The sequence below is a fragment of the Crinia signifera genome, chromosome 4 (genome assembly GCF_055691185.1).
Source record: "Crinia signifera chromosome 4, ASM5569118v1, whole genome shotgun sequence".
NCBI lineage: Eukaryota > Metazoa > Chordata > Amphibia > Anura > Myobatrachidae > Crinia > Crinia signifera.
In genome coordinates, this window is record NC_139220.1 from 260,583,856 (window position 1) to 260,601,789 (window position 17,934).

The following is a 17,934-nucleotide window of genomic DNA, read 5'->3' on the forward strand; positions in this document are numbered from 1 at the left end:
ATTTCTCCTATAACAGGGCATCAATTTTGTAGATTTCAGACCTAAATCTGGGTCTGTTTGCAGCATAAGCCATAATTTTTTTGTGATGTTACTAATGGTGGGGCTGTCATTTGTGTATGTAGTAACCCACGGTATCATTGGGGCTCCACTATCTACATTCGATTTTTCTTTAAGCAGTTCATCACTGTCTAGAGCTAACACTTTCTGATTAGTTTTTAAAAGGTCAGATCGATTATAGCCGCGCTCGAGGAATTTATCTATCATAGTATCCATCTGACTGTTAGCTTGTTGGTCATCGGAATGACAGTTGGGAATGAGGTAGACTGAAGATGGATGGCTGTGGGTGACAGCTTGTTCTATGTAATAGATTATTCCTATCGGAAGATTTGGAAAACATCCGAGTAGATATTAGACCATTATTCAATGATATGCAAACATCGAGAAAGTTTACTTCATTAGTACTAGTAGTGTATGTAAATTTGATGGGACTTGTAGTCAGATTATGTCTATAAATTAACTCGCTCAGGTCCTGTGCTGGTCCCCTCCAGACAATAAATAGATTGTCTATATAGCGTAGGAATAAAATAATACGATTAGGGATAGACTTATCAGAAAAAAATATCTCTTCTTCCATTTCAAACATAAAGACGTTGGCAAATGAGGGGGCCACCGCCGCCCCCATGGCCACGCCCACTAGTTGCAGAAAAAAAAACTGTCACGGTAGAGACATTTTTTTTGTCAAAACTAATTTCAAAAGTTCAATAATCAGTTCACCATCGATACCGTCATAGTTAATAGGACCATTAAGAAATCTTCTAATTGAACGCAATCCTAAGTCATGTGGTATCGCAGTGTATAAACTCTGTACATCGATGGTAAAGAGACACACATCGTCATCCAGTAAAGTGGAGCCCCACGGTATCATCGGGGCTCCACTATCTACATTAGACTTTTCTTTAAGCAGTTCAGCCCTGTCTAGAGCTAACACTCTCTGGTTAGTTTTTAAAAGGTCAGGTCGATTATAGCCGCACTCGAGGAATTTATCTATCATAGTATCCATCTGACTGTCAGCTTGTTGGTCATCGGAATTAATCCTACGCACCCTTAACAGTTAGGAATGAGTTACACTGAGGATGGATGGCTGCGGGTGACAGCTTGTTCTATGTAATAGATTATTCCTATCGGAAGATTTGGAAAACATCCGAGTAGAAATTAGACCATTATTCAATGATATACAAACATCGAGAAAGTTTACTTCATTAGTACTAGTAGTGTACGTAAATTTGATGGGACTTGTAGTCAGATTATGTCTATCAATTAACTCGCTCCGGTCCTGTGCTGGTCCCCTCCAGACAATAAATAGATCGTCTATATAGCGTAGGAATAAAATAATACGATCAGAGATAGACTTATCAGAAAAAAATATCTCTTCTTCCATTTAAAAAATAAAGACGTTGGTAAATGAGGGGGCCACTGCCACCCCCATTGCCACGCCCACTAGTTGCAGAAAACTGTCATGGTAGAGATTTTTTTTTGGCAAAACTAATTTCAAAAGTTCAATAATCAGTTCAACATCGATACCGTCATAGTTAATAGGACCATTAAGAAATCTTCTAATTGAACACAATCCTAAGTCATGTGGTATCGCAGTGCATAAACTCTGTACATCGATGGTAAAGAGACACACATCGTCATCCAATACTGGTAATACAGGCAGTTTTCTCAATAATGTAGATGTGTCCAAAAGTTAACATGAATGTTTTTTAATGTACAGATGGAGCCGGCTTTATCTTTGGGCAGCGCTTGACAGATCCCTTGCACTGGCCAGCGCCGGCGATAGAGACTGGGACGTGCGTGCGTCTCACGCGCACGCACGTCCCAGTATCACAGTGGCTGAGCAGCGTCTCCCTGCTCGTCTCCGCCATGAGTGAGAAGCAGTTAAGCAGCAGACATCAATTTGGAACCAGGGGTTTGCACAATGGCAAAAAGTGAGTAGTCTATGTCCATGAAGGATGATTGTTCTATGTCTGTGGGTGTGACTGTGCTATGTCAGTGGGTACTGGGGTTAGTGGTCCATGTTCTTGAGGGAAGGAGGGGAAGTTTGATTGGTCTGTGTTCAGCAGAGAGATAAAGTACGAGCCAATCAGCTGCTAACTGCCATGATGCTGTCTGTTTGAAAATGTACTCAACCTGATTGATTTGTACTTTACCTTACACCACTTTATCTCTATCAAAGCTTTGATAAATCTAGACCTATGTCCAGTGAGGGTGTTATCGCACTCCTTTTACCAATGGCCTGCGGACACCTGTGGAGTATGGTAGAGAATAACAGCAAACAGCCAAGGCAAAGCCTGCTGACTACAAAGTACTAGAATAATCCATAACCCAGCCTCTCACTGCAGATGCACAGTTGCAGTTTAGGAGTGTGCAAGATGTAATTTTATTTTATAGGTTTTGGGTTCATTCTCAGTAGACAAAGCAGCTTTGGGATTCCATCCATGAGACTGAGGCAGCAGCCAAAAACTACTCAGCAAAACCAGATGTACAGGGAGGGTGTGCATTGTCTCATTGGGCAAGGGGACCATAGCTAAAAAAATTATCCCAGAGAAACGACACAAGCATACACTGTATCACACAAGTATATTTTTGTACCTAAATAAACACACAGATCTACTCATGGCTATAATCAGTAGCCTTTATGAATCCTTGCTGCCTCCCCACACACAGCCAACATCTATTGCTGTGCACATGTGGCCACGCTGCTGATGGGGACATTCCGAAGAGTAGACATAAAGGAGGAACCTTCTAACATCTGGGCAAAGGGAGCAAGGCCAGGAAAAAATAAGCTGCAGCAGAAGTGTAACCCAGCAACGGGACGGACTTGTGAAAATCTTATGCGAGAGTCCTACAGCCTATATGACATTATGCTTACATCTGATGGCACACAATGATTTTTATTTGACATGGGGGCCAGATGTACTAAGCCTTGAAAAGTGATAAAATGAAAGGTGATAAACCACCAACCAATCAGCTCCTATCTGTCATTTTCCAAATACAGCCTGTGACATGGCAGGTGGGAGCTGATTGGCAGGTGGTTTATCACACTCACGCTTTTCAAGCTTGGTAGATCTGGCACATGAGGAGATGAATTTAACCTTTTAGAAGTGGAGAAATGGACAAATGGAGACATTGCCCATAGCAACCAAGCAGCTCCTACTATTTCATAGAATGCACTGTAATGGGTAAATGCTAACTAATGCTGATTCGTTGCTATGGGCAGCTTGCCCACATTTCCACTCTGTAAAGGTTTAATATACTGTATTTTCTATTAAGAATACAACAGAAAGACAATTAGTAAGGTAAGCATTATGCAATGTAAATAAGGCAAACTGATAAAATCAAATGGGACAACCTGAGAAATGCATTCTGTATTATATTGTGTACACACAGTAGGTGACACAAAGGTGACGATTTCCTTGTAATTTTTCCATTTTTGTGACTGTGCCCTCATCCAAATTCCTAAAATGTCCCTTAGCACATGCATTCCATGGTGTCTGGCATGTATTGTATGTCCGTGGTCAGTGACTGGCAGGTGGCTTAACAGATGTGCAAATATATATTTGGGGAAATGTACTTAGCCTTTGAAAATGATAAAGTGGAGAGAGATTAAGCATACTTTACTACATCTGTTTTCTCCTCTATGGGAGAAGCTCAGCGAATGATTTCTCGAGCACTCGCAGTTCAGAGACACCTATATGGTATCTCTAAACTGCGGGCACACTGTGCTAGGACAGGGCGGACAGCTGACATCCGGTGATGTGAGCGCCCCTCCCCCTGCCCTTCTCCGCCCCCCACCTGCCGTGTAGGGTGTGTGCACCCGGCAAACAGAATGCACGCACCCTGCGTCTGCACATGCGCAGATGCGCAACATCGTCCCTCCGTGCTAACTCAAAGAGGAGGAAGAAGAAATTTAGATTTGGGTGGAGTGTGTTTTAAACTGAAAACTAAGTTGCAGTTAAGAACCCTACACAGACAAAATATAAATGTATTTGCTCCCCGTGTATGGTAACAAACACAAAGGGGGAAATTCACTAACACTTCAAAAAACAAATAGAGGTGATGTTGCCCATAGCAACCAATCATATTCTGTCTATCTATATTTTCTAGGATGCAATAATGATAGACAAAATTGGTTGCTAAGGGCAACATCATGTCTTTTCATTTTTAGAAGCTTTAGTAAATGTATTTCAAAGTTACTTGATTTTTTTTTTTTGCATTACTTACAAATCTGAATCAGATCCAGTGTGTGGAAGTTTAGGAGGTTTTCCTACTGTCTACAATTTATATTTAATTACTTATTTGTGTCTAATTAAATCATTTGCCATATCCACCAACCTACCCAAAAACATAGTAGCTTACCCTCCTGCATTCTGCAGGAGACTCCCTGAAATAACAGAAATCTCCCTCTCTCCCTCATTAGTCTAGCAATCTCCCTCATTTCACCTAGCCAACAATACACTGTTACATTTTGGGGGAAAAAAGGAATGAGAGATAAGGTCCCCATACACGGTTTATCGGATCCGTTTTGTACTTATATAGCACGCATCACATCGCATGCCTTGTGCATGCATTGTGCATGCGATGCGATGAAAAGCAAGTACAAAAAGTATGCGCAGCACATACTTTTTGTACTGTACAATGAGATGCCGCGGGAGCGCGCATCTCAAAGTACAAAACGGACCCGCCGCGAATGGACCGTGTATGGGCACCTATAGATACATTTACATTGAATCATCAACGCTATTTTCCAGAACTTTATCAAGTACAGTATATCTTACTAACTGCTTTGGGGCTCATCTACAGTTGGATATAAGTTATTATAAAAGATCCCTCTCAGATGTAGCAGTGCACACCCAGGCTTTTAGGTGCCACGTTCACAATCTCTTTTCACAATCTCTCCATATATGGAACTAGACACGCCCTTTGGGTGGAGCAATGACACAATGGACTGCTCAATGGAGCACTTTGCAAAATTTTATTACCAACTATAATCTCCCTGAAACTAATTTTCTAAAGTAGGCAAGTATGCCCAAAAAACCCCTAGAAAATCTCCAAGAGACCCTCTAAACATAGTCACCCGAAGAGTACAGAGTAGCGTTTGTTTTTTGTCTACATACAGTTTTGAATGTGACCAAATTTCTTGGCAACTACGGCCAGAGCACTACATGTGAATTTCCAGGCTCTGCATTTCACACAAATACCAGATATATAGGGAAGAAGCTATGGCTTGTGACCCAATGTTGGAGACAGGGTGAAGAGTCACCAGTTCATGCTTCTCATCATGTCAGTAATAAGACAAAACCCAGGCTTTCCCCAGTAGGAAAAACACATCTTCTCCCTGTCTCAATCTTCACTTTAGTTTCCTAAATGTGGTGTCTGGGCCAGAACTGCACAACATCAATGGAATAGTCGTTTCTCCTCTCCCCGCACGCAGGCTGCCGCCAAGCTGTTGTATACAAAGAATGAAGCTTACATCACTGTGTCCTGAAGTCAGTGCAGAGCTGGCACTTCACAAACGTGTTGACGCCTTCTGATCTAGGAAAGTTATGCATCACATGTACTTATTCCATAAGCCTTCCATTTAATGAGAAACTTCCCTTGGGTTCACCTCGCATTATTCTAAAAGCTGGACGCAATAAAACTTCTTACATAACAGTGATAATATCTCTGCATCCGTACTCATCATACACAAACCGTCCCCATCAGCAGTCTAGAGGGGACATTACGGATTCTTGCACATATTAAAATTTAACCAATGATTAAATGATAGAATTCCATTCATCATACGCATTGTATGTCTTCCATGTGCTCATGACAGCTGGGAAAAGAAAACTGCTGCATCAATTATTTTATTTTATACCAGAAGAAAGTAATATTCATCGCTATATACAATCAAAATAAACAAACAGCATTTTGATCACATCTAAATGGTCCATAGTATTTCCCCTTTATCCCAGTAGGGGACATTAGGTGGTGCCTCTGAAAGGGGGAAGACGGACAAGTTGAGCTCTAGATAACGTCAGGACATGCATGTCCAAACTACGGCCCTCCAGGTGTTGTGAAACTACAAACCCCATCATGCCTTGCCACAGTTTTGCTAATAGAGAATGTTAGAACTATTGCAAGGCATGCTGGGATGTGTAGTTTCACAACAGCTGAAGGGCCATAGTTTGGACATGCCTGTGGGATATAGCAGAGAGACAGCTGGTTACACAAGGTAGTTCATATGGGAAGAGGTAGGAGAAAAGCGGTAGATTTCAGAGGTGGTAGTCGTGATTTAAAAAAGATGGTGAAGAATAGAGTTTGGGAGGACCCCAAAAGATAGAGGGAGTGGAGCTGAGCATATTTCAGAGGTAGAGACACTAAGGGCAGGATATACTGACCATTTGTGGTACATCTGCTACTTATCGCAATGATACTATGTAGCACAAAGGACAGCTCTCCTGCAAATAGCTAGACGTGGTGACGGTCACTGGTCCCTGGACTTCTCGGTTTGTGACCCTTAAGTTCCTCTGCACAGTGGCAGTGTGGAATGCTGGGAGGGATCTGATCGGATCCCTCTACAGCATTGGTGCGGAGAGAACCCCATAGGTTTCTGTAGGGTTACCCTCCAAATCAGAGACCATGGGACTTGGCTATAGTACATTTGGGAGTTTTCAGGGTTTTACCGTATTTTCCATATAAGTTAAAAATTGAAGCCAATGGAGAGAAGGAGAGAGGCTGATAAACAGTGTCAAAAGGATCCAAAGTTCCTTTTGGTGAGAGTACCTTCAGTGGGGTTGAGATCTGATTGCAGAGAGTCGAAAAATGGAATAGAAAGTGAGTTATACAGACACTGACAGCTCCTCAGAGCAATCAGCACTTGTATTTACCTGGGTTCCTCTGGTTTTCTTTCACAATCCAAAATATACTGGTGTGTGTATGTGTGTGTGTGTAATTAATGTCAACATGATGGGCTGCATTCACGGTACATGCATGGGTTTTCCAATCCATCCTTGCCATCAAACCCCCTCACCATCTCCTCGCCGTATTTAATGGAAGGGACGAATCCTCGCCATGAGAGGACAGCAAGGATCCCCTTAAACGGCGAGGTTCGCCGCAAATGCAGTGAGTCAGCTGCATTTTGTGGCGAGCCCTGCCATGTTAATGGCCACACTCGCCATTTCCACCTTGCCTCAGGGAACAGGCAAGGTGGAAACAGTGAGTGAAGGGGAGGGAGTTGAATACTGACTGCGAGCAATAGGCGTTTCTTGCCATCGATAACTCAACATCAGAGGCAATGAATACCCCTCTATACTGTGAATTGTTCTGAATGCCGACACTATTCATAAAGTTAACATGCAACATGTCAACAATGACAAAATGTAGGCATGTACTAAAGTTGAAAATACACATGTCCACAGTATGAATATAGCAGCGTTAGAGTTAGGCTGCAGTAGCACAATGCCGACAGGTTGAACGTCAACATTATGTCAGTGTCTACAGTCATTTTCATCTTAAGAACTTTTGACCTTGAAACCTACTCAGGGGAATTCAATCCCGAATCCGGCTGTCGGGCTGCTTAATTTCCGAATCGGCCACAAAGTCGACAATTACCGTCCGTTTCTGACAATTCATAAAAAAAGCTGAATCTGAAAGCCTTCAATGCTGTCAGAAACAGCAGCATTAAATAGGCAAGTGCCGCTATTTCCACCTATGGAAATAGCGGCACAAATTCAATACCCCCCAATATTCAAACTATGTCAACATTCTTGTGTCGACACTATGAATTTTGTTCTCTTATACTACACTTTGTATGTGTGTAGTACTGTAGGTGTGTTGTAGGCTGTAACTTTCCATAAAACAGGGACTGTTGCAATTGATTACATCTGGATATTGATGTGTAATCATCGGCACAATATAAATAAATCATAAATAATTTGGGGACTTTTGATTTACTATTTTAAGTTTCATATTCTAATTGTGCTGCTCGTTCTTTGCCAATTGTGAATTGTCATCCATAAAAACAAAGTGGAGGGTGGGTACTCCCAAAGGTATGGAGTGTTTATCAAGAAAAACATGAGTAATTCCAGCTGCTTGTGATTATGTTGTTACCATGGTGAACAAGCTGACCCTTAGTTACCTTATCCATCAAAAAGCTGGGTCAGACCTGGGTTGTATAATACCATATTTGCACTAAAATCCTGGGTCTGATGCTGCAACCTTCTGTAAATTATTCCCAGGTCAACCCCTTTCACACTGCACCTGTGTGTTTCAGCAGTAGGTCTGTTATGCCAGGGATTGGAGATGATATCATCTTCAAGCTTCAATGATCCAGCTCTCCTTATGCTTATAATGGGACACGGGTCACTCGATTACACTGCCCCGTTATTTAGTTTTCTGGAACCCTTTTCCACTAAGCCAAACCTGGGTTAACCCGGTAATATCCAGGGTTATTGCGGTATAACAAACTTCTGATTGGCTCAAGTCAGACCCCATTTACACCCAGGTTATTCCCAAATTGGCCCCTTTTGCAGTGTTTCTTCTGCCGGCGCTTGGCGATAAAGTCAACTCACAGTTGCCTACTCTCCTACATTCTGCAGGAGACTCCCTGAAATGGCAGCAATCTCCCTCTCTCCCTCATTAGTCCAGCAATCTCCCTCATGTTACCTAGCCCACATTACACTGTTACATTTTTGGGATAAAAGGAATGAGAGAAAGATACATTTACATTGAAGCATCAGCACTATTTCCCAGCCCATTAGCACCTTTTGTAAAGCGCAACGGAATATGCTGCGTTATATAAGAAACTGTTAATAAATAAATAATAAATAAAATATAGTAGCTCTTACTAACTTCTTTGGGGCTCATCTACATTTGGATATAAGTAGTTTTTAAAGATTCCTCTAAGACAGGCATGTCCAAAGTCAGGCCCGGGGGCCAATTGCGGCCCGTGCTGTCATTTCAAGCGGCCCGCTGCATCCAGCTGGAAGCGGGCAGAGCATCAGATGTGGGAAGCACAGCACAGGACACTAAAGGTGGGGCCCGGCGAAGGTGCCTTTACCTTGCTGTCTGCCACAGTGAGATGTGTTTGGCGTCCTACCCCTGCTGCTGCAATCGTATATCCACAATCACAGTGACAGCAGTGTTTGGGGAGGGGGGCAGCAAGGGGGAACCTTGCTCCCATAACATGCAGAGCGGAGGAGGGCAGCAGCGGGAGCCCAAGCATCTCCTGTCCTTGCAGTGTCTGCTTTGCATCTCCTTCCTCTGGCTCACACAAGGGGCTGGGAAACATACAGAGAAGGGAGGGGGAAGAGTGGGGGACATACGGTGAAGGAGGGTCAGGCTGGGGGACATATAGTTAATGGAGGCAGTGATGGCCATTCAGAGAAGGGGGAGCTGGGGCAGGCTGGGGGACATACAGTGAATGGGGGCAGAGTGGGGTACATAGTGAATGGGGGTCATACAGTGAATGGGAGTCATACAGTGAAGGAGGGTCAGACTTGGGGACATACAATGAATGGAGGCACTGATGGACATTAAGAGAAGGGGGGCAGGCTCGGGGACAGAGTGAAGGAGTGCAGAGTGGGGAACATACAGTGAATAGGGGACATACAGTGAAGGAGGGGCAGGCTGGGGGACATAGAGTGAATGGGGGCAGGCTGGGGGAAATACAGTGAAGGGGCAGGCTGGGGGACATAGAGTGAATGGGGGCAGAGTGGGGGACCATTCTAATGTGATTAATGATTCAAAGAATGTCAGGCTGAATGGTCGGCCCCCCACATTTCCACTTCACCAAATCTGGCCCTCGTCGCAAAAAGTTTGGACACCCCTGCTCTAAGATATGAAAGTGATATAAAAGTACACACCCACGCTTCTATGTGCCACATTTACAATCTCTTTTCACAATCTCTCCATATATGGAATTAGACACGTCCTTTAAGTGGAGTATGACACGCACCCTAAATGGGGCGCTGTGCAAAATTATATTACCAACTATAATCTCCCTGAAACTAGTTTTCAAATGTAGGCAAGTATGTGTCAACTCCAAGTTCCAGCAGCTGGATCTCCATAGGCTTTAAACAGGACCCGTGTCAGGTGTTCCTGTTCACCCTTTTAGACTGGGTTAAATATCTGGGCCTGATTCCTGTGTAACCCACACTGTTGGTTTTTGTTGTTGTTGGGTTTTTTTGTTTGTTTTGGGGGGGGGGGAGCCACAAGCCAAGTTAACCTGGAAATAACCAGGTTATTGCAGCAGTGGAAAAGGCATATTACACTAATGCCACTTTTAAAACCACAAGCCCAGGTCAACCCCATGATTTTAAACATGGTTCCTACCCCTGTCAGACCAGAAATGAATTATTCCCATGTCGGCCCCATTTACAGTGCACAAATATGCAGTATTAACTGATCTTCTGCTGCTTGGAAATTACATCTTCTCCAAAAGCCGGGGATCTGGTTCTGTCTGTACTTTAAATGACCCGGGTCACCCATTTACAGTGCCCCGTTAACTGGGTCTAACCCTGCTTAGTTGAATTTTTGGGTCACTGGACCAACATTTATTTTTTGGGGACCTTTTTACCCCAAGCTGCCACCAGGATTGCCCAGCCAATAACCTAGTTATTGCTGTGATGTATAAGGGGTATAAGGTGAACTTCTACAGAAAATAATGAGCAGGGGGATCTCAGTGCCAACAGGATGGATTAGGGTACTATTTATATAGGAATGGAAAGCATACTGGTTTAAAGATCTCATATTTTAATTTCAAATGGGTCTAGTATGCAGTATTAACGTAATCACGCCTTACAAAATGTTACCACCCACGAGGACTCCGCTTAAGAACGGTAAAGTGGCCCAAAGCATGGAGAGTGAAGCGGTACACTTATTAGGGGTCCATGTTCTCAAGTGTTGACACTGGCCCCAAATAAAGTGAAAAGGTATGCGTCGGCCATTTCCATGTCGACCTTTTGGTTTTGTCAACCTTGTGCAAATCGATCTTTTGTTGTCGACCTAGTGACTGATGACCTAAATATTGTATGTGAGCTATACCACTTCTCTCACAAAAAGTGCACAACTTCTTCCTTTTGGATATTTTAGGTACTGTATGGTAAATGAGAACTCAATGGAATTTGAAAAGAAAACATGATATTTATTGCTGCAAAATGCTACATATGACTTTTATTGCTGATGGGAAGGCAATTGAACCATATAATCTGTAACTGATTTCCACAAGGTAGTAACTGCCAGGCAAAACTGAAGCTACTGTCCAAAAGATACATTCTTCTCCTCACATTTCAGTTATTTGCAGAAGTTGTTGGCAGTTTGTCTGGGCTCTATATAACCTGGGTTGCCTGTCACTTGCCTGCCTTGTCTATCAGAACCTGCACCTCACCAGGCATACAATTACTGGAGATTTCTTGTTTCCCAGCTATCTATATCTTGCTGACATCCCATGCATGCTGGAAAAGCCATCTTCACATTAAACTCTCCCTTAAATCTAATCTGGGTACACACTAGTAGATATATCTACAGATGGATCGGGCAGCGTATTCCCGATACATCCATCAGTGGATCACCCCTACACACAGCATGATGTGCCAATATATCGCCAATATATGCGCCATACCGCACACTCTGCATTCATTCTGGACCCATGACCCTGTGCACTGCACTCCCTCTACCTATTATAGATGCACACATGGGCACAATGATTAGCATTGCTGCCTCACAATTCTGGGGTAAAGAATTAGATTCTGATAAGGGCAGAATACATGTTTAGAATTTGAATGTATTCCATGTGTTTCCGATTAATTTTTCTTTATGCTTTGAATTCTTCCTATAGTCTAAAAACACGCGGGTGGGTTAGTATTTGTGTGTGACAGAGTATTTAGTCGGGCACAGAGGCTAATGCGAGTGATTACTGTAAAGCACTCAGTTATATGTTATTACTGTATGAATAATGGTTAACAATTCATATGGGCTCATTCTGTTTGAATTTCCTCTTTATATGGAATCAAATCGAAAATCTAAAAACCTCCTTAAATAATTCCTCCAGATAAGAATCAGCCAGCACAGGAGATTCCAACAGATCCCAAATGAGCTATAAACACACCACAAAAATCCAAACATATGGAAAACTCTTAACTGTTTCTCTACATTAGTGTCACAATGCTAAAATCTTGTTTTATCTGTTATAGTTAGTGCAATGGACCATTGTGTCCGGGATATGCAGGAAATAAGTACAGTGGAAAATAAGGTGAATATTTCTCCTGACAGCACACCAACTCCATATAGATTTATTAAGTGCCTTTCAATTATGACTCAGTCATTTTATTTTTCTATCCTGCCAAAAAAACAAATATTTCCTTTCAAAAGCTCTCCGGAGGGTAAACATAAAATGGCTGCCATACACATACAGAGTCAGTCTGTGCCCATTAACAGCTCACATCACACCATTTTATTGCTTATGGTGGAGAAGGAAGGTATCATAGAGCACACAGGACTATGGGGTAGATGTATGATAGCGGCACATGATTCCCATTTTGCCTCTTTACTGAGGTGAAGTGGGATGCACTAGCAGCAAGACGTATAAGCATTCTGCCTGCCGGAGTGGGGGAGTGAAATCTCCCCTCTTGGTGATCCCTGCCAGTCCCCCCACACTAGCCTGTGCGAGATCTTGCAATATCTTCAGTGCAGCGCAGAGCCAGCCACCACCATAGCCAGGACAGAGCATTCCCTGCTGAGGTTTATGGGTAACGACACCGACAGCTGCAGCACCCATAAGGATCATACAGATATCTGCAAGAGTGCATATGAAAGAAATGCTATCATAGACTGCACAAGCGCCATACCAAACACACAGACCTGGGCGGAAAAGGAAAGTGCGGGCGGATCAATCTGTTCAATTCTGGGTGGCAACTGAGTGATCCAAACTGATCCGTCTCGTGGCAGTGACAGGAAAGTGTTTGGGGTGTGTACGCAGACTTCCATGTTCAGTGGATAGAGAGAGAGATTGGACAGATGTTTAAGACGTATCTTTTGCACTCAGCATGTGGTGTGTGTATGTCCCAGTACTAACGATGATGTTCTGTACATGAGGGGCCTGATTCAGCATGGATCGCAAAAGCAAAATCTTTCTCTAATGGGAAAAACCATGTGCGGTGCAGGTGGGGCAGCTGTAACATGTGCAGAGAACAACCAATCACATTCTAGATATCATCTTCCAGAAGGTGCTAGATAAATGGTCAGTAGAATCTGATTCACTTCTAAAAATCTGCACAATGATGAAAAAATAAGATACCACGTGCTACAAACATAATATAGGTTCTTGCTCAGGAACCAATAATGTGTTAAGATATACTAGTGCAGACATTTCCTTCTCCCTTTCCCAAAATCCACTTAGATGATGGGAATACCCCCATTACAAAGATTTCTCGATTTGGGGCCTGATTCACTACTGCTCGCTAAGCTACGGTCATTTCCCACTTAGCGAGTGGCTTGATGCCGCCCCCTGCCCGGCCAAACACCTGCTCCTCCCCTGCGCCGCCCAATCCCCTCAGTAACATGTGAGGGGATGTACGTAAACACATCCCCTGGCATACAGCTGAAGGGGAGAGAAATCCTGACCATCAAATGATTTCTCTCCTCTTCTGAGAGAAAAGTCAGTGTAAACCAACTTTTATTTCTGTCGGAGTTCAACGAAGAAGTGACGGGTGCTGACGTCAGAGGCCCGCCCCCAAAAGGCATCGGCCCACCTGCATTCACATGGGAACGTCAAGCAATTTCATGGGAACGCCCCTGCCCGCCCCCGACTAGTTACTCCCTCCAATAAATTCCATGACCTGCCTGTGAGAGGCATACTCATGCCATGAACATTAGGGGTTCCCAAACTCAGACCTGAAGGCAACTAATACCACTTTTACACTGCCAAAATGTTTAAAAAAACGGTATCTTTAAATGGTATTTAAAACTGGTCTGAGCCTTCCCATTGCAGTAGATTACCATTTCAAATACCGTTTAAGTACCATTCACATCAGTCAACCCGTTTAATCCCCTCAACATGTTTCAAGGCAGAATGCAGGGGACAGCCTATCACAGGTCTGTAATCTGTTGTTTTTACTAAATACCGTTTCAGAGCCATTCTCACTGCATAAAACATGGCTCTGAAACGTGTAGGACTCTGCTTTTTAAACGTTTTGAAATACCAGTTATCTTTAACCAGTAAATGAACTCTGGTGCTTTTCCACTGCAGCCTTAAACGTTTTGAAATGGCAAAAAAATGGTAATACACCGTTTAACAAGTGCGGTGTATTAGTGATCCAGGTTTTAAGTATATCCATGCTTGGTCACAGGTGATTTCATTATTACCTCAATTTGATTTTACCATCTTTGCTGAGCCTGGACTGTTAAGGTGCCTTGAGGACCACGTTTGGGAGCCACTGATGTACACAGTCTCATAGATAAATAAGATGAATAGCGGAGGACACGTACCATTTCTTTCCTGCAATCTTGTGCTGCTGTACAGTATACCCAAAGAAAGCATCCTTTGACCCAGCGATTATCCTTGGTTTCTTGTCATCAATGTTGAATGTATTAGTGAGACCTGAAAGAGAAAGAAACGTAATAAAGTAATGCTGATGTATTTAGCATATAATTAGGCAGTGCCTTATTCTGGTTCACTCCTTCTGGCAAATTCCTTCTTAGATGGACAAAACCATGTGCACTGCAGGTGGGGCAGATGTAACATGTGCAGAGAGAATTAGATTTAGGTGGGGTTTTACTTCAAAGTGAGATCTATATTGCAGTGTAAAAATAAAGCAGTCAGTATTTACCCTGCACAGAAACAAAATAACTCACCCAAATCTAATTATCTCTGCACATTTTACACCCCCCCCCCCTTTTGCAGGAATTTGCCAGAAGGAGTGAACCAGAATAAGGCCCTCAATCCTCAAAGCACCTTACAGTCCAAGTTTTAAGGATATCCCTGACCAAAGTGCTGCTCATGAATGGAAAAGTGGTGTTTGGGGGCCTAAACGGGTTACTGTTCAATCATGTCAGCTCGTCAGCATGTTCACGCCTGAATGGAACAACAATTGAATTGCTCCTTCGGGTGCCATGTAGTGGGTCCAGCGCATAAAAAAATTCAATGAGGTCCAAAGTCTAAACACCAGGGGTGGCCAAACTGGTCCTTGCGATCTATCACATTTTCCAGACCACCTAGCTGGTGGACCGGTGTACTCACTACTAACTAATATTTACAAATGTGCTGCTTTCATTCCTAACCTACACATTCTACAGGTCGTCTGGAAAACATGAACTGTTGGTAGAGCTGGAGGTTTGGTCACGTTCTGGTTACGATCATATGGGGAGTTTGATGGGGAAGATCTGCGCATGCACATAAGTGAATATGCACATGTGCAGGTCTTCACTGAGGGTGCCCCGGAGACTTGCATAGTCTCCGAGGCACTTACACCTGGTGGGGGTTCAGGAGGGGGTATAGGAGGCGGACAAGGGGTGTACCCACAAAAACGCTAGGAGCGCCAAGGACACTTCCAAACGGGGACAGCCATCCGAGGAAGTTCGGCGAGTAGCGGGGGGGGGCGAGCGTTCGCACGGCTGGCGGTGGGGTTACATGGCTCGCAAAACAGCAAACTACCCTAAAAGGCCCTAAAGGAAACAATGTCTGTAGATAGAGCTTTCACAGTTTCATAAATATGTCCCTTTCTTTCTTATAAGAGATTAAGAAAATTACTTTTCAAATAAGAATGAAAGTTTACTGTCTAATGCCTGTTTTGATCATATTACCCAGCATTCTGAGTTACCATTAGAAGGCATGAGTTCAAATGGAGCCCTTACATGTCTATGAGTCCTGCAATTGGGCCCTTATGTAGCCCTTATGTAACAGTCAGGGCCAGCAATCTTGGGGTACACTGATATCTCTGGGCCCCCCCAACCGCACACCCAGATTTTTATTACAGTGAATGTGTTTTTATTATTACAAAAAACTGATTAATATTCACTATGCACTATAATGGGGCAGGGCAAATGATAGGGCTCAGAATTGCGTGTTGCATGGTACGCTGTGTTGTGTAATGTCACTTAATGCATTAGCACTGGTAGCCAGTGCAAGTTTCCCTCCAGGACCCCCCCCCCCCCCCTCGCCTGCCCTGGCAACAGTCTGTTAGATTAAACTGCTATGATCTTGGCAATTTTTCCCATATATTTAAAGCATCAATCATTTAAAAGCCAAAACCTGCTTGATTTTGCCATTTAAATTATTGCCACTTTAAATATATGAGCTAATTTGCCATATTCAGACATCAATTCAATAATCTTGAAATGTATTTGTAAACTCCCCCCTTACAGAAGTTAACATCATAATTGTTACCCAGCAATTGCAAATGCTTCAGTCTGCTTCACCCATAATGCTGTAGGTCTGCCCCGTGTGTCCAGGATCACACACATTCTGACCGACCTTGGCTCATGGGCTCGTACAATAATGACACTGGCGTAACTATAGCACCGCAGCCCCCGCCACCGTGGGGGGGGGGGCGCTGTGCATATTGGGGCGCCGGGGGCTGCGGTGCTATAGTTACACCTCCCCCCAATCCCCCGCAGGCTCACCTATTTCGCTGGTCCCGGCGGCTCCGTTCTTCTGCTGAGGACCACCACAAAATGGCCACCCCCATATAGCACACAATTCTCTGAAACTGTCTGCTGTATGGGGGCGGCCATTTTATGGTGGTCCTCAGCAGAAGAACGGAGCCGCCGGGACCAGCGCGAAAGGTAAGGCTGCGGGGGATTGGGGGGGTTTGAATGGGCGGTGGGGGGCGCCCCCCCCTAACGGCGGGGGGGCGCCCAAAACGTAGCTACGCCGCTGAATAATGATTTCATTTGTAGTATTCATGTACTAATCAGACTAATGCTGGGCACACACCTACAGATTTAGCTGTCCAATCTATCTGGTGGGCACAAAATCCAGCAATGTATGGGAGCATATGAGACTCAACCATTTGTTTACAAATGTTGGAAAACAAACAATAGTAATTTAGATAAATTGGTTAAAGTCATTTGATTTGAAATGAAACCAAACAATCATTTTTATCCATTTTCCAGACTAGACAGATTGGACAGATAAATCTGAAGGTGTGTATTCAGTTTTACTGTATACTGGAATTCCTGAAATCCAGAGCTTCATTGTTTTGCAATTATAAGATTTGTCATTTATGACAGAAAATTCCACATTTGTTCCATTTTCCACAGAACATTCTTTGAATAGTCTTCTGGATTATCTAAGTGGTTTGTGGCGAATGTGAGACAGGCGACAGTGTTATTGTTTGGTTTATTTGTGGAGAGCAGTGGTTTCCCCACTCCGTATCCTCCCATGAACACCATTATTGTTCAGTATTTCCTTATAGCCAACTCATGAACAGTAACATTAACACAAAGTAATTCCACATTCCAGCCAAACTTCAAGAGCACCATACAACTTGCCCTCAGTGGGGCATTCAAGAGCTGCAGAGCCTGTGTGCTCCACACATTGACACATGTACAAAAGAAGAAAAGCAACACAGATAGATATCAGCACATTTGTAAACAGAGTAGAGAAAGAACAGTGTAGAGCAGTGGTTCCCAACCTGTGGTACGCGTACCCCTGGGGGTACGCGTCCACCCGCTCGGGGGTACGCGGCAGCCCGGCCTGTAATGGCGGCCGCGGCAGTCAGACAGGTTGCTGGAGGGGAGGAGAGTGCATTGCGCATCTCTCCTACCCCTCAGTGTGCTTCCCTGTGACTGGCCGCCCATCCGCCAATCAGAGCTTGCGGGCCGGCAGCCAATCAGGAGCCGGCCCGCGAACTTTGATTGGCGGGCAGCCAGTCACAGTGAAGGGAAGGAGAG

At 43.8% G+C, this 17,934-nt stretch overlaps 1 protein-coding gene across 4 annotated transcripts in view; it reads right to left on the reverse strand.

Moving 5' to 3' along the window:
* ITGA11 (integrin subunit alpha 11) overlaps window positions 1-17,934 on the reverse strand; it is a 100,470-nt gene that overhangs the window by 63,002 nt on the left and 19,534 nt on the right. For all 4 annotated transcript variants that reach the window (XM_083184390.1, XM_083184388.1, XM_083184389.1 and 1 more), the window contains exon 2: window positions 14,530-14,641. In XM_083184390.1, the coding sequence (XP_083040516.1) occupies window positions 14,530-14,581 (52 nt within the window). In that variant the 5' untranslated portion in view covers window positions 14,582-14,641. The remainder of the gene's footprint in view (window positions 1-14,529; window positions 14,642-17,934) is intronic.